General features: G+C 34.4%; 1 protein-coding gene across 1 annotated transcript in view; it reads right to left on the bottom strand.

The window, feature by feature from the left end:
- The window catches only part of RP1 (RP1 axonemal microtubule associated), a 214,311-nt gene that overhangs the window by 4,234 nt on the left and 192,555 nt on the right, over positions 1 to 17,522 (bottom strand). Inside the window, exons 48-56 of the mRNA XM_082755390.1 lie at positions 13,034 to 13,238; positions 12,162 to 12,221; positions 11,690 to 11,868; positions 10,937 to 11,159; positions 6,525 to 6,679; positions 6,316 to 6,391; positions 4,097 to 4,175; positions 3,555 to 3,840; positions 1,438 to 1,516 (exon numbers count right to left, since the gene is read on the bottom strand). Of these exons, the coding sequence (XP_082611516.1) occupies positions 1,438 to 1,516; positions 3,555 to 3,840; positions 4,097 to 4,175; positions 6,316 to 6,391; positions 6,525 to 6,679; positions 10,937 to 11,159; positions 11,690 to 11,868; positions 12,162 to 12,221; positions 13,034 to 13,238 (1,342 nt within the window). The remainder of the gene's footprint in view (positions 1 to 1,437; positions 1,517 to 3,554; positions 3,841 to 4,096; positions 4,176 to 6,315; positions 6,392 to 6,524; positions 6,680 to 10,936; positions 11,160 to 11,689; positions 11,869 to 12,161; positions 12,222 to 13,033; positions 13,239 to 17,522) is intronic.

Below are 17,522 nucleotides of genomic sequence, written 5' to 3'. Positions count from 1 at the left end.
TTATTGACATAACTCCAGCAGACCTCACTGAATGCTCTAGGTATGGAGAAATCTAGAGGCAGGTAAGAAAGATTAGCAAACAGATGAAACATTTCAAAGAGGTGTTACCTTTGAGGAGACTTGTGCAGATTACAACTGACAAGACAAAAGACATTTGGAGATAATTTCAGAGAAAAAAAAAAGAGGAAGAAAGTCATGGATTTAACATGGATCTACACACAACAGCTGTGCTAGGAAGGCACTATGCAATGTTGATCAGGACACAGAGAGTACAGATAATCATGTTGTTGATGGTTTGGGACCCAGAAATTACAAGTTTAATGTGTATTTCCCCTGCAGGCTTCTGTGCAATTCTCAGAGCACCTTCTGGTGTAGAATTCCCCAGTGTTAAGCTGAATTGTGTGCATGTACAGTAGCTAACACTAATAAGATGAAATTCAGCCGGAGGATTTTATTTCAACAGATTATATATGTGTATATAAATGTAGTTTTCAGTACCATCACATGTATGATATGACATGATATGATATGACATACATATCATATACAGGGGTTTTCTAGTCAGAAAACCCCTGTAGAACTTTTGGCTAAAAAAGATTTGCCAGTTGCAGAATTTTGTTTGGTACATCCTAGGTATGCTACACCCTTGATGCCTTATTAATAAATAAGGTTTTATTAAACCTAAGTGCATTTCTTACTTACCAGAGTGGTTTAGTAAAACTCACCTGATTAGATTATCTCAAAACAATGTGACCTTTGTGATTCAAGCTGTACATTGCCTGCAAATTCTATTTATATATTTCTATCTTTCAAGGTTTTAATTTCATATCATCACTAAATGTAAGTTCCAAATGCTCTATGCCCTAATCTCCTATCTTATGTTTTGGTAAATTCAGGTATTAGAGATTATGAGATACACTGTACATGGAAACAGTTTCCATCATCATGTCTGGGTTCATACTGTAGCTGCATCCTAATTTAAAATCAGGTCAAGATGTAGCGCAGTCCAGTGCTCTCCTTATTGTTTAGCTCTCATAAGAAGAAAAGCTACATGTGTCATGGTAATCCTATGTTGTTCAACACATCTAATAAAAGTTTTGGCTGAACGATGACTGAAGAATAAAGATTTCAGAGATACATACTAACCATATTTCCTCTCTGCTAGCGATAAATAAATAAATAAATTATGAAAAGTCAAGGTAAAGTGGTAAAGTCAATGAAAATGTGATAAAGTGATAAAGATAGGGGTGGCAAGAGCAGTCAAAGCAAGAAAAGCAAGAGAAGTCAAAGAAAGAGCAGTCAAACTGACCTCATTTGTATCAAGATTTATATTAGCTAACTGTAGCAATAGCATGACTTCAAAGACCTTCCAAATGTCAGGCAGATATTCAAGCAGAAGATTTTTACAAGCCCATTGAACACATGCAGTATACTTACCGAATCCTTTCCCATCATGACCAATTTCAATGGAATGTAGGCATCCTATTTTTTTTGTCTTAATCTTGAATGTATCAACCTTTAATATTAAAATACAGCCAGTTATAAAAAGTTACATACATACATTTGGAAATTTATACCTTTGTTAAGGCCAGTTTCAGGACTAATTCAAATGTAGTAATATCAGTTTGAAATAGATGGGTGACACCTGGTATGGTTTATTTTCCTTAGCAAAGGTCTTTGGTAGATCCTCTCTATACTTCACAGTAGGACAATCTTATAGCAGGACAATTTATACAGTAGAGTGGACAAATCTTAAAGAATGAAAATCCGTATCTTTTTCCCAACTTTCATATATCAAAGTATTTTTACTAAATGTCATGAATTCTCAGTTGCTATAGCCTTCTAAAATGTTTTCAGTTTATTGTACATAAATATATGTTCAAGAATGCAAAAGAGAAAGGCTTGTACAGCATTTGCCATTTTATCTCCCACATATTATATATTTTCTTCAGATCCTTTTTTTCCATAAGACATTTCTTAAAGATCTCACTGGTTTACATTGATTTAGCTAGATTGTTAATTAGCGAATAATACAATTTCTAAGTATTTACTCTTCTTTTTCAAAGAACAATGATACCTTCTGTGTAGTAAGCAAAAGGAAGTATTACTCAAGACACTCTTATTTTCTCCTTGTGCTTGTAGGTAACTAGTTTATTAATTTTCTCAGTATTGAAGTCAATACATGATGATATCCTCAGACACTTTAGCTGAAAAAAAATTGAACCAAACTGCACATAAAAAGATGCTTACTATTGCTGGAAATAATGAAGCATATTTCATATGGAAGATATCTTAACTGGAGTTTTACTTATTCAGTCATTACCTTTCAAGAAATCCACAGGAGAAAAATGTGGGAAATATATTTATTTCTTGATACATAAGGGTCACCATCAGAGGTGGTGAGTAAATGGAACAGTTCCTTTGCCAAAGTAATATGTTTATTAAAAACAGAAGAACATTCTGTTAAGGTACTAGGATACCTTACAGAGAATCATCATTCTTAAGCAAATATTTATATCTGAACTACAAATATCTGAATAGAATCATACAATCATGGAATCATAGAACCAGAAAATGGCTCACATTGGAAGGGATCTTAAAGACCATCTAACTCCATCCCCCCTGCCATAGCCAGGGATGCCGCCCACTAGATCAGGTTGCCCAAGGCCCAATCCAGCCTGGCCTTGAACACCTCCAGGGATGGAGCATCTGTAACTTCTTTTGGCAACCTCCACCACCCTCTGAGTGAAGAATTTCCTCCTAATGTCTAGTCCAAATCTATCCTCTTTTAGTTTAAGACCATTCCCCCTTGTCCTATCTTTATCTACCTGAGTAAAGAGTCTTTCTCCATCTTTTTTATAAGACCCCTTTAAGTATTGAAAGGTCACAATGAGGTCTCCCTGGAGCCTTCTCTAGACTGAACATCCCCAGCTCTCTCCAGCCCTCTGATCATCTCTGTAGCCTTCTTCTTCTGGATGCACTCTAACAGATCCACCACTTTCTTGAGATGGGGACTCCAAACCTGGACTTCCACTGAAGATGGGGCCTCCCAGTGGCAGAGTAGAGGGGGACAATCACCTCCCTTGACCTACTGGTCACTCTCTTTTGATGCAGACCAGGACACAGTTGGTCTTCTCCATTTTGTTTGGTTATCCAAACAAAACTTTCCATTGTAAAGTAAACCAATGGGATATCAGAGACTGATATTCAATATTCAAAATTTGTGTAACACCAAGGAATATTGCACATACATGCACATACACGAGTAATGCATGCTGTGCGTTGCAGATCAACAAAACACATAACTGAGCAGATGAGTGGATGCAATATGAGGATGTGTTTGGGAGTAACAACAACAGTTAGTCATTGTCAGTTACATATATTAGAGATAAAATGTCCTTTGGTTACTCTGGTGAAACGCTAACCACAGAAAGAGCTGTCCACATATCATCTAAATACTTGGAAAAGAAGATAAATGCCTGAAGTTTTATAAAAGTCTTGCATAGATTTCTTACTTTCCCAATCCAGAAACAGATAGAAATCTATATCCTCACCTTTCCTCTTTCAAAGGGATCTTGATGCTCCAGTGACTGAGAGAGCTGAAACACCTCAGATCTGTCCTCATCCCCAAATAAAATAATATGCACATTGGCATCAGTTCCTGCTCCCCTTTTGTCACCTGTGTATACTTTAATAGTATACTCTGTCTGATTTTCTGCTTGACTTCCTTCTTTATTTAAGTTTTTATCTGTGCCATTCTTTTGTTTGTCTCCTCTAATAATAAAAGATACCGGGATTTCTCTCTGTATTTCTGGCTTATTTGGATCCAAAGAAAATGTCCTGCAAAACAAAAACCATATATTTTTGTGGTAAATAATCTATATGTTAAATCAAAAAATCCTATGAGTTTACATGGGACAGTGGAAGATGGACTTTAAAAAAAAAAAATCTGTTGATTGACCCACTGTATGACAGTCTTTTTAATCCAGTGCCTGCTCAGTGTTCTCTATCAAAAATAAATAAATAAATAAATAAATAAATAAATAAAATAGTGCTCTCTAACTACAAAATGACTAGCTCCTCGTATGATACTTACTCATTCACTTCAAAAACATAGATAGGATGATTCTTCACAGATTCTTTCAAATGCAATTTTTTAATGTCCAGTTTGCAGTCTAAAAACAAGAAAATAAAATATAGTGAAAATGTTGTACTGTGCATCCAAGAATTAAGTAAAGTATTAAAACATCATTTATTAATTAATTTATGTATAACAACGATTGACTATAAAATCCTGGAATCATTGAAACATTTCTTATTTTGTTCCTATTTAAAACCTCTACACAGAAGTTTAGAAGTATTTCCCTTGTCTTGGTGAAGCAGAGGAGTGCAGCAGGCATGCAGAACACATTCAGCACAACTCAGGCAGGCTCATTTGAGAAGGAAGAGAAGGAATATGTATCTGGTGCTTCCTCCTCAGTGACTGGTTGACAAAAGGGTTGGAACTCCATTCCATGTGAAGCATAAAGATTTATAGAATGACAGGTATGAAGGAAGTTTAACAATTCAGTGTAAACCTCTTCTGTATAAGAAAGATTGCTCTTTGAACTGCAATTTTGAATTTTCTGCTGAGGGCTTCAGCTATTTGCTGTCTATGACACTGGCCACTCTTGCCACTAGCTAGTCACGAAGACTACTTAATTTCTCTTTTCTTCTATCATTTGTCCCTGCAGCTCTCTTCAGCAAAGTGTGTCCCAATGTCTTCTCCTACTGTCTAAGTCCCTTTTATTATATATCAGTAGATGTTTAATAGGATCAGGCTCCTCTGGAGGAATTCAGGACATGGTGTTGCACTCATGATCTTCCCAGACAGTGCATTCAGAAGCTAGGGGATCTCAAAATCTCAAACCATGCATGCAGTGAGGGAAGAGCCACCTGATCCTAAAAAAAACAGCTCTGATTGTAGAAGCAGCATAAATATAGAAAATCAATACATTGCCTGGGATGACCAGTCCTGCAGGGTACATTTGATTTCAGACACTAAAGAGCTTTTGCGCTTGGGGATTTTTGGTTCAAAGTCTACATCCAAACAATTCAATAAACCTCTAGACACAATGTGGACACCCTTACTCATCCAAAGTGCTTTATCATCTAAGTAATTCTGTTGGAAGAAATGTATTATACACCTGTCCAATCCTTTCTTCATAACACACACAGCCAATGAGCCTCAAAGTCCCTCCTTTGTGAATCATGTTTTCAAACCTGATTGGAAAAATCTTGCCTGTCATGTTCTCTGTGGTGCCCTTTGGCAATGTGTAATTGCCATATTCAATGACTGTCAGTGAGACAGATGACTGTAGTTAACTTTCATGGCTGAAACTGCAGGAAACAAATGTAGTCAGCCCTCAACAGCAGTATGACAGGGCTGCCCCTCCCCTTCCCTATCCCACTGTAATATTTGCAGCTCCATGTTGTGCCACCTCTGAAGACCTTAGTATTCAAGCAATTCATGCTCTGGTGCAGAAAGTGTTGACCACCCAACCAGCAGGTACATGTTGACCACACAAATATCTTTGATATTTATATGTATTTTTCAAATATGGTTGAAGCTCGGCGGTGAGTTTAGAAGGTTATTATGAGGAGCCAGACAGACAAGCAAGACAGACAAAGTAGAAATGTATAACCCTTGCTTTCCTAGAAACCTGTCTACAAATGGTCCACTGTAATACATAGAAAGTAACAATACACAATTATATGAGAAATTTCATTAAAGGAATTTACAAAAACATTTACAAAAAATTCATCTTAGAATATTCCTTAGTAGCATGATAATCATCCTACAGATGAGACAATGTAATTTGGTGGCAAAGCTACCGTTCATCACATTTAAACTCTCCCCCCACCCCACCATCCCCCCAAAAATAAAAAGTTACAATAAGAAAACAGAACAGCTGGAGAAAACAATAAAAATAACTGAATCACAGAAAGGCAATTAAACAATACTAGTTTCTTACTTGAGTTATAAGTATTCTCCTATATTGTATATTAATAGGAGAACAAAATTATTTATCCTAATTTTTATTTCTTGTTTGTAATGGAATAGTTTACTTTCTTGATGCAGTAATTATACAGCTTTCAGCTCCAGGGATTTAAATGCAACAAAATGTAGGATTTTGCTTTATAAAATTTTACCTTTTTAAAAAATAACCAAAGGAAATTAATCTGAATTTATCTCTGGTGGTGACTGTATTGCTCTTAAGAGATTATCTCTGTGATTCGCATCACTGACTTTAGAGAGCAGCAAAAGTACTTTACCTGTTTTACTGCTGATTAAAAGAACAACTTTGTCCAGTTCTCCCAGTTCAACAGCATCCACAATAACTAGGAATGACTAAAATAAAATTGTTCAATATTACAATCTTAAACAATATTATTTTAAGTATAGAGGAAAAATAATATATAGGAAGTACAAGAATGGATTAAAGGATAAATTTTAAGTAACTTTAATTTTAAATACAGAGTACCTCATGGCTCTCTTCCTGCTGGACATTCTCCAATGACCAGAGAAGGGATCTGTCCCCTGTGTCTCCGTAAGTACCATATATACACGCAGTTATACGCACGACATTTCTCACAGTCAAAATATTTCTAGAAAATACTGTTAGATGATATTTAACCACTGCAAAATCAAGCAGAAAGAGATCACTTTAATACCATGTCACAACCTTGCACAGCTATTTGACAACATAGCAATGCACAATCAGATGGAATTAAAAATGACACACTTGACAATGGTAGTAATCATTGTCTTATCACACACTTGACATAATAGTTAAATTCACTTTTTAAATATTTTTCCTTAATTTTGTCCTGTAACTATAAACATTGGTATTGCTGGCAACCTTCAATGAGAGAAAAACATGCCAATACTTTATGCTGATTTTCACAGTTTCACATTATGGAGAAATTACCGCAAACAGCTAGTTACCTTTTTATTTTTAATGCCAAATGACTAATAGATTAAATCCTAATAAGTTTCAGATTCATCAAACACCTTTGGGGTCTTTACAAAGACAGAATTTAGCTAGGGAGACAAGTCCTTCAGAGCACCTAAATTCCTACTTTGAACTTTATTATAATGGAGCACATCCTCTGACTATGGAGTCAGCCCAAGAATACAAGTCTATCTTGACTGAAGTTGTCACCCATGAGTTTGTGCAGTTTGTGATTTATGCAATAGTTATAGTTATTTAACTGAAGAAAAGATGACAGCATCTGAACACCTTTAAAAGTAAATGCATTCACAAAGCATCTGTTTATATTCTACCCTGGTAGAAGGGGATGAATCCTGACCTTGCAGAATGCTTCTGCAGAAAGTGGTTCAAAGTTTAGATCAGGACAGCATATATTAGCAGATTACCTGTATCCTTTCAAAGGCAAGAAAAGAAAAGAAAAGAAAAGATCACAAGCTGTTATTATCAGCTTTCAGATCTAATGATCATATGAAATACCGAGTTCAGTACAAGAACTAGTTCTCTTCCATGAGCCTTGCCTTGTTTCCCCAGCATCAGCAATAACAGAGAGAGAACAGACTCTTGTTGCATGCATACTGTAGTGGAGCAGGTGCATAGTAAGAAATTCAGAGTGACAAAGAGGTACATAGCTTTACCTGTAAAGATAAAACTTAGAAAAAGCCCAGGAAATAGCTAAGTTTAAATAAAAAATACAATTAAGGTAAAAAAAAAAAAAAAAAAAAAAAGGAAAAATATTTAAAATAAAAAAGCAGTGACCAGGGAACTGTCCTGCAGCATCTGCATGTGGCAGGCAGAGCCATCAGCAGTCCCAAACATGGCAAATTATGAATCAGATCTGGGATACATCCTGGGGGTCCAGCTGGGAACAGCTGGGCAAAGGGCCAAAGACAGAACTGGACATAAGGCTACAGCATTTGTCCTAAGTCTATTCAGAAGATGGGGCCAGAGACAGGTCTAAAGGCTGGTGCATATCTAATGCATCTCAGGCATGATCTTAAATGGATGCCCTATGCTCATGTGCAGAAGGGGCATGACTAGAGGTCCCAGGGCAGGTCCCAGTCCCAGATCCCAGACTTTCCAGGGCAAGTAAGATCTATTGTCTTATCATGGCCCTGACACACTGTAGTCAATTAAAGTTAGAGTTAAATGAACTTTGGAACAGATTATACGGGGGTTAGAACTGGCAGAGTACTTTTTAAAAAGAGAAGCAATTGAAGGAAACTGATGTAGGCCAGGGAAGAGGGCTAAAATCCTCAAACGGTGGTCTTTGTTCAGGTAGTGGGATCAAACCATTATAGGTGTGGGCAAATAAGCTTTTATCTCTGTAGTGAATTGAATAGATTGGAGGGAGGAAAGATGAAGGGAAATATCTGAAAAGAAGTTACATCCAATAAGGACAATACATATATGAATGTTACAACTCTGTTAATTTTATAAAATTCCAATGATTTCATAATCTCTGTGTGAATTATGACACTATTTTTACTTTGTGAAAATAATCAGTTATTTGAAAGTAACATAATGCATTTTTATTTTACCTTTTCACTAGTTCATTGTTTTGCATTAAATGCTACAGTAGTGTAAAATTCATTCACCTTCTGTACAACCCTGTGAGTGAGAGAGCACTGCTTTATCCCTGGGGATTCTTGAGGTGCAAGCATCTCAAAGGAAGGTACGCTACAGGGAATCTATGCATATATTCAGTTGGAGGCCTCTCCCCATTAATATACCCAAAGGTACATATGGACTGGTACATAGCCAGATCTCCAGGGCTTGCAATGTAATTTATCAGCTGTATTTTGATGGCTTCAATTAGCCATTAGGATATGCTTCATCATAGTCCCAAGTACAAAATGAAAAAATGGAAAAGACAACTGAGAGATGAAATTCTAAGGCACTCTATGAATGACAGTATACTGAGCTGTATCTGAAATTCAACAGCACACAGCTTCTCACTTAAGGTGATTATGATCAGCTGCTTTCCATTTCAATTAGCACAATACTAGTTTTCCTTTTAGCTGAGAAAAAGAAAACCGAAGAGAAAATAAATTAGATTTAGAAATCTGGCAGAGAAGCAGATCTGTTTTGCACAATAAATTTCAAGTAGGTTTGTGTGTAAAGGATCGCTTTGAACTCCATGTGTGCAACCTGCTGTGGAGCTGCTTAAAGCTCTCTTGGACATAAAATGGCAAAGATTTGGGGAATGTTTCACACTGTCCTAGTTTTTTTTTTTTTTTTTTTTTTTCCTTGTGGTTACAAATCCCTCACTGAACACTTCTAAACCCTATGTGGAAAGAAATAAATGCAACAGAGATGACCTTTTTGTTTGTTTGTTCTTTTACATGAACATATAGATAATATATTACTTATTTGTGATTTTTACCTCTTGATCTCAAAGTATATTACAAAGAAGGAAAATATTACAAACTCCCCCGCTGCTACTAGCCCACCTCCCAGCCCTCTAAACAAACAAACAAACAACAACAAAAAAGAAAACACAAGGAATAGGTAAGTGATTTTTTCAACCAATAGGTCAGTGATGGAGCCAGAGTAAGAATAAAGGTCATTAGGGCTCCAATCTCACTGCCTATTTATCATCCATGCTGCATCTTTCTCACACTGTTTCTGTGTGCATGTATATGTACCCTCGATATATCTGCATGTGACAGTGATCTGTCTTTTGCAAGGGGTACAGTCATGTTTTTATATTAATCTGAAGGTCCTTCTTGTTTCAATCTTATGTATAGGAGACCAAAGCCATTAAGCCCTACTCTGTATCCGTTACTGCGCAAGTCTTTGTTTCAAGTGAAAATAACAGCTCTAAGCAATACAAAATCTAAAGCTTAAATACGAAATTTAAATTTTCAGTTACAGTCAAAATACGAAAAGAAAAATAAATAAATAAAAACCACCAACCTGTTAATTCTACTCAGATTTTTTTGCATGCTTACATTTAGAAATTTATAAACACCTCACTGAAACTGGGCCATAAATTCCAGTTCAAAGTGTATTGGAATAGTTCATATAACACTGACTTATTCTGAATAATTGACTTATTCTTTACTCAGATAACTCATTTGTCTTCTGTATAAAACTCAGGCAGAAATGATTTCAATGATTTCAAGTATTATTACTTGGTCTGTTTATTAAATTGAGAATTGTTTGGCAAATGGTAGCATTTAGTAAGCATCACATTATAAACACATGGAAGGTAAAGTAGACTTTAGGTGAAAGGATATTTTTTATTTTGCTTTACAAAGATTATATGTAAGACAGTTGAGCTAATTGTAACAGACATAAATATTTGGAGTATATAAAGGTAGTAATGATATTTAGTCTGGGGTGGGGAGGGCTTGGTGGTGGTTGTATATTCTTGTTTGATTGGGTTTTGTTTTGTATAGTTTTTAGTATTGTTGTTTTTTTTTTGTTTTGTTTTGTTTTGTTGTTGTTGTTGTTGTTGTTGTTTTGTTTTTGTTTTTGTTTTTTCTCCCAAGAATCTTTGTGTGCAGCATACAAAAAGAAAAAAAAAATCAGTTAATAAAAAATGAGCTAAAAAAATTGTATTTTTAATGTCAGTAATATGAGCCACTGAAGACTAAATACAGGAGAACAGAAATATTATGATATTGCAAGAAAAGAATATTTCTTACCACTATTCTATGTAGCTTATAATAAAGTTTCTGTGCTATCAAGTGAGCATTGCATTTCACACTTTATGGTACACAGGCATTAAGCTGAGTGAATATCATTTTCCTTCACACATTTAAAATTCTTATCCATGCTTTATTTATCATTAAATAAATACAACAAAATTTTCTGTTTTGATAAAGATTCCAATTGTAATATTAGGATGTGTTAACTTCCTGTACCACTCTACTACCTTAATGTACATTTATACCTACCAGAAAGTGTTTCTTTTAATGGCCACTCTACAGGGAATTCAATCCATCTGTCTCCATTAAGAGAAAGAGGAAGTGTTTTATTTATAGTCAGGCTAAAGGTATCCAGGGTGGATGTGTTCTGCATTTTAAAACGATGAAGAGACAACTGTGATATGCTGTTTTCCAAACTCTGGAGTCCAAGTCTCACTTTATAAACCATCCCCAAATCAGATGGTAAATATATCTAGGAAGCAACAAAACTACGAGTTAGTGTCCAAAAATAAACATAGATACATGTGTAGGAGAGAGGAAGTTTTCTTCTCGGGGATCAGCACTGACCTAGCCCCATTTGCATCAGTACTAGTTCTGTAAGTCCCACCGAGTTCCAAAGCAGCACAACCAGGTTGACTTTAGGCACTTATGGAAAAAAATTAACTTTATACTCCAGGTGCATTCATTATAATTATTCTATCAAATTCAAATTGCACACTACACTGGTATTTAAATGTAAATACTTGATGTCATTTAAATTGATAGGCATTATTAAATATGACAATTTGTTAACATTAAAAAAAAAAAGAATATACTTGATCATCATGAACTTGAGAAATCCAAAACTTAAAAATGAAGTATGCAACCCAAAATTTCAATTCTGCTTTTCTTGATTATTTAAAGAATAATATCTGCAATATTTTCAGCATGTATATGATTATCTTTCTTTAAAAGGAAAATCAAAGAATATGCAAATATAGACAAATCTATATATTATTTTACATCGTATGTTATTTGGTTCTTAGCCTGATGTTCCACTTTGTTTTCCATGGAAACCGGATTTGACTTGCCGTTGCTTCCATAAAAAACCATAACCAACTTGGATATATTTTCTGACAACTTTTCAAAGTCTTTTTTTGTTTCTTCTTGATGTTTTGTGAAATAAATTCTCCATCTGCCTTCTGAACAAATAAAATAAGGAAAAAAAAAAAAAAAAAAAAAGATTAGAAGGTGTTCCTAATTTCATATGTTAACCAAGGCACCTGAGGTAATATTCCTAAAATGTGTCTTAGTTTAAATGGGGAGCATTTAAGCGTAGATCAGCTCGGTAAGTATGTTGACATTTCTTACTATCACAGAAGGGAAACTAATGTCAGCACCAGTAAATGTAATGCCATATTGTGATGAAAATATTTTCATATTATTATTTCAAAACTGATGAATAAGTCAGTAGATGCAATTGTGAGAGCTATACCTGAATTCATGTGCTCTTTTCCTAAAGGCCAGGCAGAAGTGCTCTTCCTCTCCTGAATTTCTAATTAAAAAAGATTGAAGACCAAATTAATACTTTTGTAAAACCATGTCTAAATGATAATAAATGTCTGCATGCCTACCGAGGCAAATGACTAAGTATAGTATCATTTAAATTGATTTAACTAGGCAGTGTACAATGTAATTTTCTACTTAAACACCATCTCCTACATATTAGTATATTTAAAGAACTGATTCTACAGCTAGCACTTTACTATGGAATGGTTGTAACCGCCAAGATTCAAGTATTTTTCATTTTAAAACATTTCTGTTTCATTTATACAATTTATGCTCAGAACTAATGGGATGCTTTTAATGCCCATTTTAGGAGCTGATGTTCCTCCCACTGACAGCATCTCCCATTGGTTTCAGTGGGACTTGTTAAAGACCAAAACTACTATTGGTATAGATGAATTGGTATATCTATTGGTACGGACAGTATAGACCAAAGTCTTCTTTCAACCACTTTCAACCAAGCTTAGATTTGCCACTTATTGTATAAAAAAAAAAAAAAAAAAAAAAAAAAAACTCACAGAAAATAAATACAATACAATACAATACAATAAAATAATCTTCTACCATATAAATGTATTCTTGGAGAAATAATCAAAAGCTTTTTTTTTTTTTTTTTCTCCCCTTCTATTTTCTTTGTGTGTGTGTGTACAACCATATTGTATAACCTTATATAATTATATAATGACATGCTCTACTGAAATGTTTTATACCATAACTTGTTTATAGAAGCAAATCACATAGGTGCATTCTTCAGTTTGGAATGAATTTCTTAACAAATGATAGTTTCAAAACAATACTGACCTGTGGCATTCAGAGTTACTGAGTTACTTTTTCCATCACGTCTGTCTTTAAGCCATGTTTGAGCCATGAACAATGTTTCTTTCCCAGCAGCTGCTGACTCTTTCACAGTAATCTTCTCCAGAAGCCAGTCAGAGCCTTTTCCTTTCTCAACCACCATCTTTTGCAGAGTCCCGATATCTACTGCTTCTACTCGAAAAACATCTACCTAGAATATTCAGAATCAAAATGACAAAAGACATGAATAGAGGAACAGAATGATCAAACTAAGTTAACACTGTATTTTGAAATATGAAAGTGAGAGGAAAATCAGGATTTTTTTTTTTCCCGGTAATTCAATATATACCGACAGAACCCGAGATGACAAGTTTAAAGACACAAACCTCCTGCATTAAGCAGGACTCCCTCAGTGATTCTGTAATCTACTGCTAAAACAATTCCACCTCCAGACCAATCCACTGCTCATGCTCATTTCTTGAGAGATTTTCCTTACCAAATTTCACATTTAAAGATGTGGAACACCATTTTAAACTTCTTACTTTCTTACTATTCTTACTTTCAATAAGGTAGAGTAGCCATGTTTCCCTTTTGAGGGATGAAATGCAGGGAATAAGAATGGCAGAAATAACATTTTATTCTCTGAGGAAAGAATGACAAACTTGGTCCCAGATTTGAATTAATATAGGATTAGTTATAATAATTATTATATATGATAATATATATATATAATTAGTTATAATAATAATTGAATTTAATGAGAATATTAGAAAAAGCTTATAAGCTTAGGTTAGTTATAATATTCCTTATATGTCAAAAAGTCCACTATCTTTTGTTTACTTTTTTAATGTTGATAACACTCATGAAGGATCCCTAAAGAAAATGTTGAGCTGTCAGATATTAAATATTGCCACAATATGTGATTTTGGCTGATTGTGTCTCACACCTACTTTCTCAGCTGGAAAGAAGAGATTAATTTCTTGGCATAGAGATCTTCCAAATGCTTTGCTTTGTAGAGTTATGAATTACCATCTCATTTCTATTAAGGTTCATAACTGGTAAAAACTAGTATTTTTTGTGATGGAATATGCTACATGATTTATTTATAAATATGTTTTTGAGGAGATATGATCACAATAATGATAACTGAATTCTATGAAGTCTTTGTCTAATTCACCCTGAAGATGCTTGTCCAGACCAACATGGTAACAATCTTTATTCAAAGGATTATACAGAGACTAAACAGAGAAAAACTGACCTCTTGCACCATCAGCAAGAAGTTCCAGGTGAAGAACTGATGAAAGATTTGAGCAGCCTGATCAGCTTGCAACATAATCACAGCATCACAGAATGGTTGTGGTTGGAAGACCTCCAGGAGGGAGATTTCACAACCTCTCTGAGCAACCTGTGCCACTATTCAGTCACCCAGTACTCCAGGTGCAGCCTCACCAACTCTGAGTAGACAGTAAGGATCATCACTCTTGACCTGCTGGTGATACTTTGCTTAATACTGCCAAGAATGAGACCCTCCATGAGTTAAAACATTGAGTTTGAAAATGCAGATATAAATATATAAATATAAAAAATAGATAAAGGCACATATATACATATATATATATAAATAAACCACAGAAAAATTGCAAACTTTTTTTCTTCAGATACATTCTTGTTGGGAAAGCTTTAACTTTTTTTTTTTTTTTCCTATTTTTTCATTAATATATACATGTAAACATGTATGTTTGGGAACAATGTCTTTAATAGTTTCCTAAAAATAATTGCTAACCTGATGTTGACTTACTCAGTGGCTTCGTCTAGACTGAAAAACAGTGTTATTCAAAAGCTGCTATGGTGCATCATCTAACCATCAGTTTTTACTAAGTCATCTCTGTGTTATCGTGTGAAAGGAAAATGAGAACAGCAAGCTGACAATGATTTTAAGGAAAAAGTGTTAAACAGGCACTTGAATTGCTGTACTTCCTTATGATGACTCAAGGTTATCAGCTGCTCAGGGAATTTAGACTGGCAAAATTGTAAGATGGAAATGAAGGTTTTCAGGATAGTGATGCACTTCAGCAGCAGAGCAAAAGGGCTGAAATTTTAGATAGAATGTGAGACCTTAAGGAAAGAGGCTCCTCTATATTTTCCATAGTTAAGTCAAAAAAAGCAGCATTTAGTGTCAACACCACAATTATGTATTATTATCTACTGGATTTATTTGATGACTAAATACACTAATCTGAATTCTGAATTTACCTTAATTGTGACACGAGTTTCATCACTGTTTTATTTTGTCTTTAACTGTATCGGTAAAGGTACAGCATTATGCTTGAAAAAGCATATTCAGTAAGTGTAGGCTTGCTACACTTAAAAAATAAACTGTATTAAAAATACACAAAGATGGAACATCACAGAATCACAGAAGGGTCGAGGTTGGAAGGGACCTCTGGAGGTCATGAAGTCCAAGATCCCTACCAAGCAGGGTCACCTAAAGCACAGGGTCACATCCAAATGGGTTTTGGTTATCTCCAGAGAAGACTCCATAGCCTCTCTGGGCAAACTGCTCCAGTGCTCTGTCACCCTCACAGTAAAAAACTGTTTTCTCATACTCTGCTGGAATTTCTTTTGTTTCAGTTTGTGCCTAACATGGGTAAAAAACGGGTGAAAATCACAGATAAAAACAAGAAAGAAGAATACAGACCTGTCTGATAATAAAGAAAAATTTTAAGTCTCCAAATGTGAAAATGTATATTAAAAATACTCCTCTCTTCTTGCAAATGGTGATCTTATATTAATACAAAGTACAAGAATTATTTTATTGGAAACATATGAAGAAGTTTCTGTCAGATTAGAATACTTGTTAAAATAGAATTCTTTTTAAGAGAAAAGAGTTATCTACAAGATGACTAATTTAGTGACACTACCATCACCATCTCCAAAAAATCTGTTGTCAGTGATCCACTTTTGGAAAGGAGAGAGACTTAGGAATAAAGAAACATACAGAGAATATTCTGCAAACTGCTAGACTTGTGCTATCTCTTATCTCCTAAAATGTAGGCTAGTTGAGTTTGACTTGCACTCTGCTTGACTGTTAGTAAACTCTACTTGCACTCTGCTTGACTGTTAGTAAACTTTATTAAACTAGAAATTTCTTCACACAGTATTGGCTAAAGTATTTGTACACTGATATCTCTAGTGTGCATCTGAAACCATTTAATAACTCAGGTGCAGCACATACTTTGGGTTATTCATAACCTAATCCAGCCACAGATAACACAAATTTTATATTGGCAATGTATGAAAGATATATTTTGGCTGAATAACCATCTGTGAAAACTCAACGTTCAGTTTGCAGTAGACATACTACCTCAGCATTTGCCAATGTTTAATCTAAAAGTGTCTATTTTGAAGCATGTAAAATCTCAGAAATCCATGGTAAAATCTGCAGAAAATTCACCCATCTAATAAATTACAAGCTGAAAAATTATTAACTAGATTGGGAATTGTGACAACGGGGGTAAATGCACCTCACAGACAAGATTACTTTTTCTCTTCATGTGTTGTCAAGAGTCAAAAAAAAAAAAAAAAAAAAAAAGTTAGTTGAAAAAAAGCAGCAACTATGATTGTTAGATAGATGAACAATTTGCTAGAGCTGATTTATTCACCAAACTTAATCCACTTTTTGTAAACTGTCTGCAAAGTGACAGATTATGACATATATTTCATTACAATTTTAACAAATTCAATCATTATTAATAATTTAGCTAATATTTTCGTAGGCTTCATTTCAGACCATGGAATACTCATAAATAATAAGAAATATATGAATTGTTGACAGGTCTTGTATGTCACACAGTACTTTCTCTCTTATCTGATTTACAGGTGGGGGCCTCTTAAATCACTGGAGGCTTAAATCTTTTGCAAAAAGGGAAAGAGAAAGAGAGAACATAGAAGACAGGGAAACATACAGAATATTAAAACTTTTTAATTTTACCTTTGAGAAAAATGTTAATTGTTTTTATAGCTACTACTAGCAAATTGCATTTGATTGGAAAAAAAAAAAAAAAAAAAAGCATGTTAAATGTTGATAAACATATTTTCTAATTCATAAGAGCTTATATGGAATTTTCTCAGAATAGACTTGAAACTATTTGTGTGTACATATAGTCCACTAAATTTTCTTAAGAAGCGCTGCCTGGAAAAAGAAATATATTTTCCAAGACTAAGCAGCTGAAACTGGCAATGTAAGAGCCTACATCATATATCCTTTGTGACCCAGAAAAACTCCTCTCAAAAAAACAGAATTGACACTTTTTTATATTTTAAATAAGAATATAAACATTGAAAAAATCCTTAAAAAGAATCATGCAAGCAACCTTTTCAAACTAACTCGAGTTTAATTTTCATTAACTCATATTCAGATTTTTAATTGTTTCTTTTTATCCCTGGACCCATGTTCTGATCATTTAATTTCAATCTATGACCCAGTTTGGCTTTA

Source organism: Aythya marila, assembly GCF_965140915.1.
Source record: "Aythya marila genome assembly, chromosome: 2".
Taxonomy (NCBI): Eukaryota; Metazoa; Chordata; class Aves; order Anseriformes; family Anatidae; genus Aythya; species Aythya marila.
Note: the sequence above shows the minus strand (reverse complement) of the source record. Positions and strands in the feature narration are given on the sequence as shown.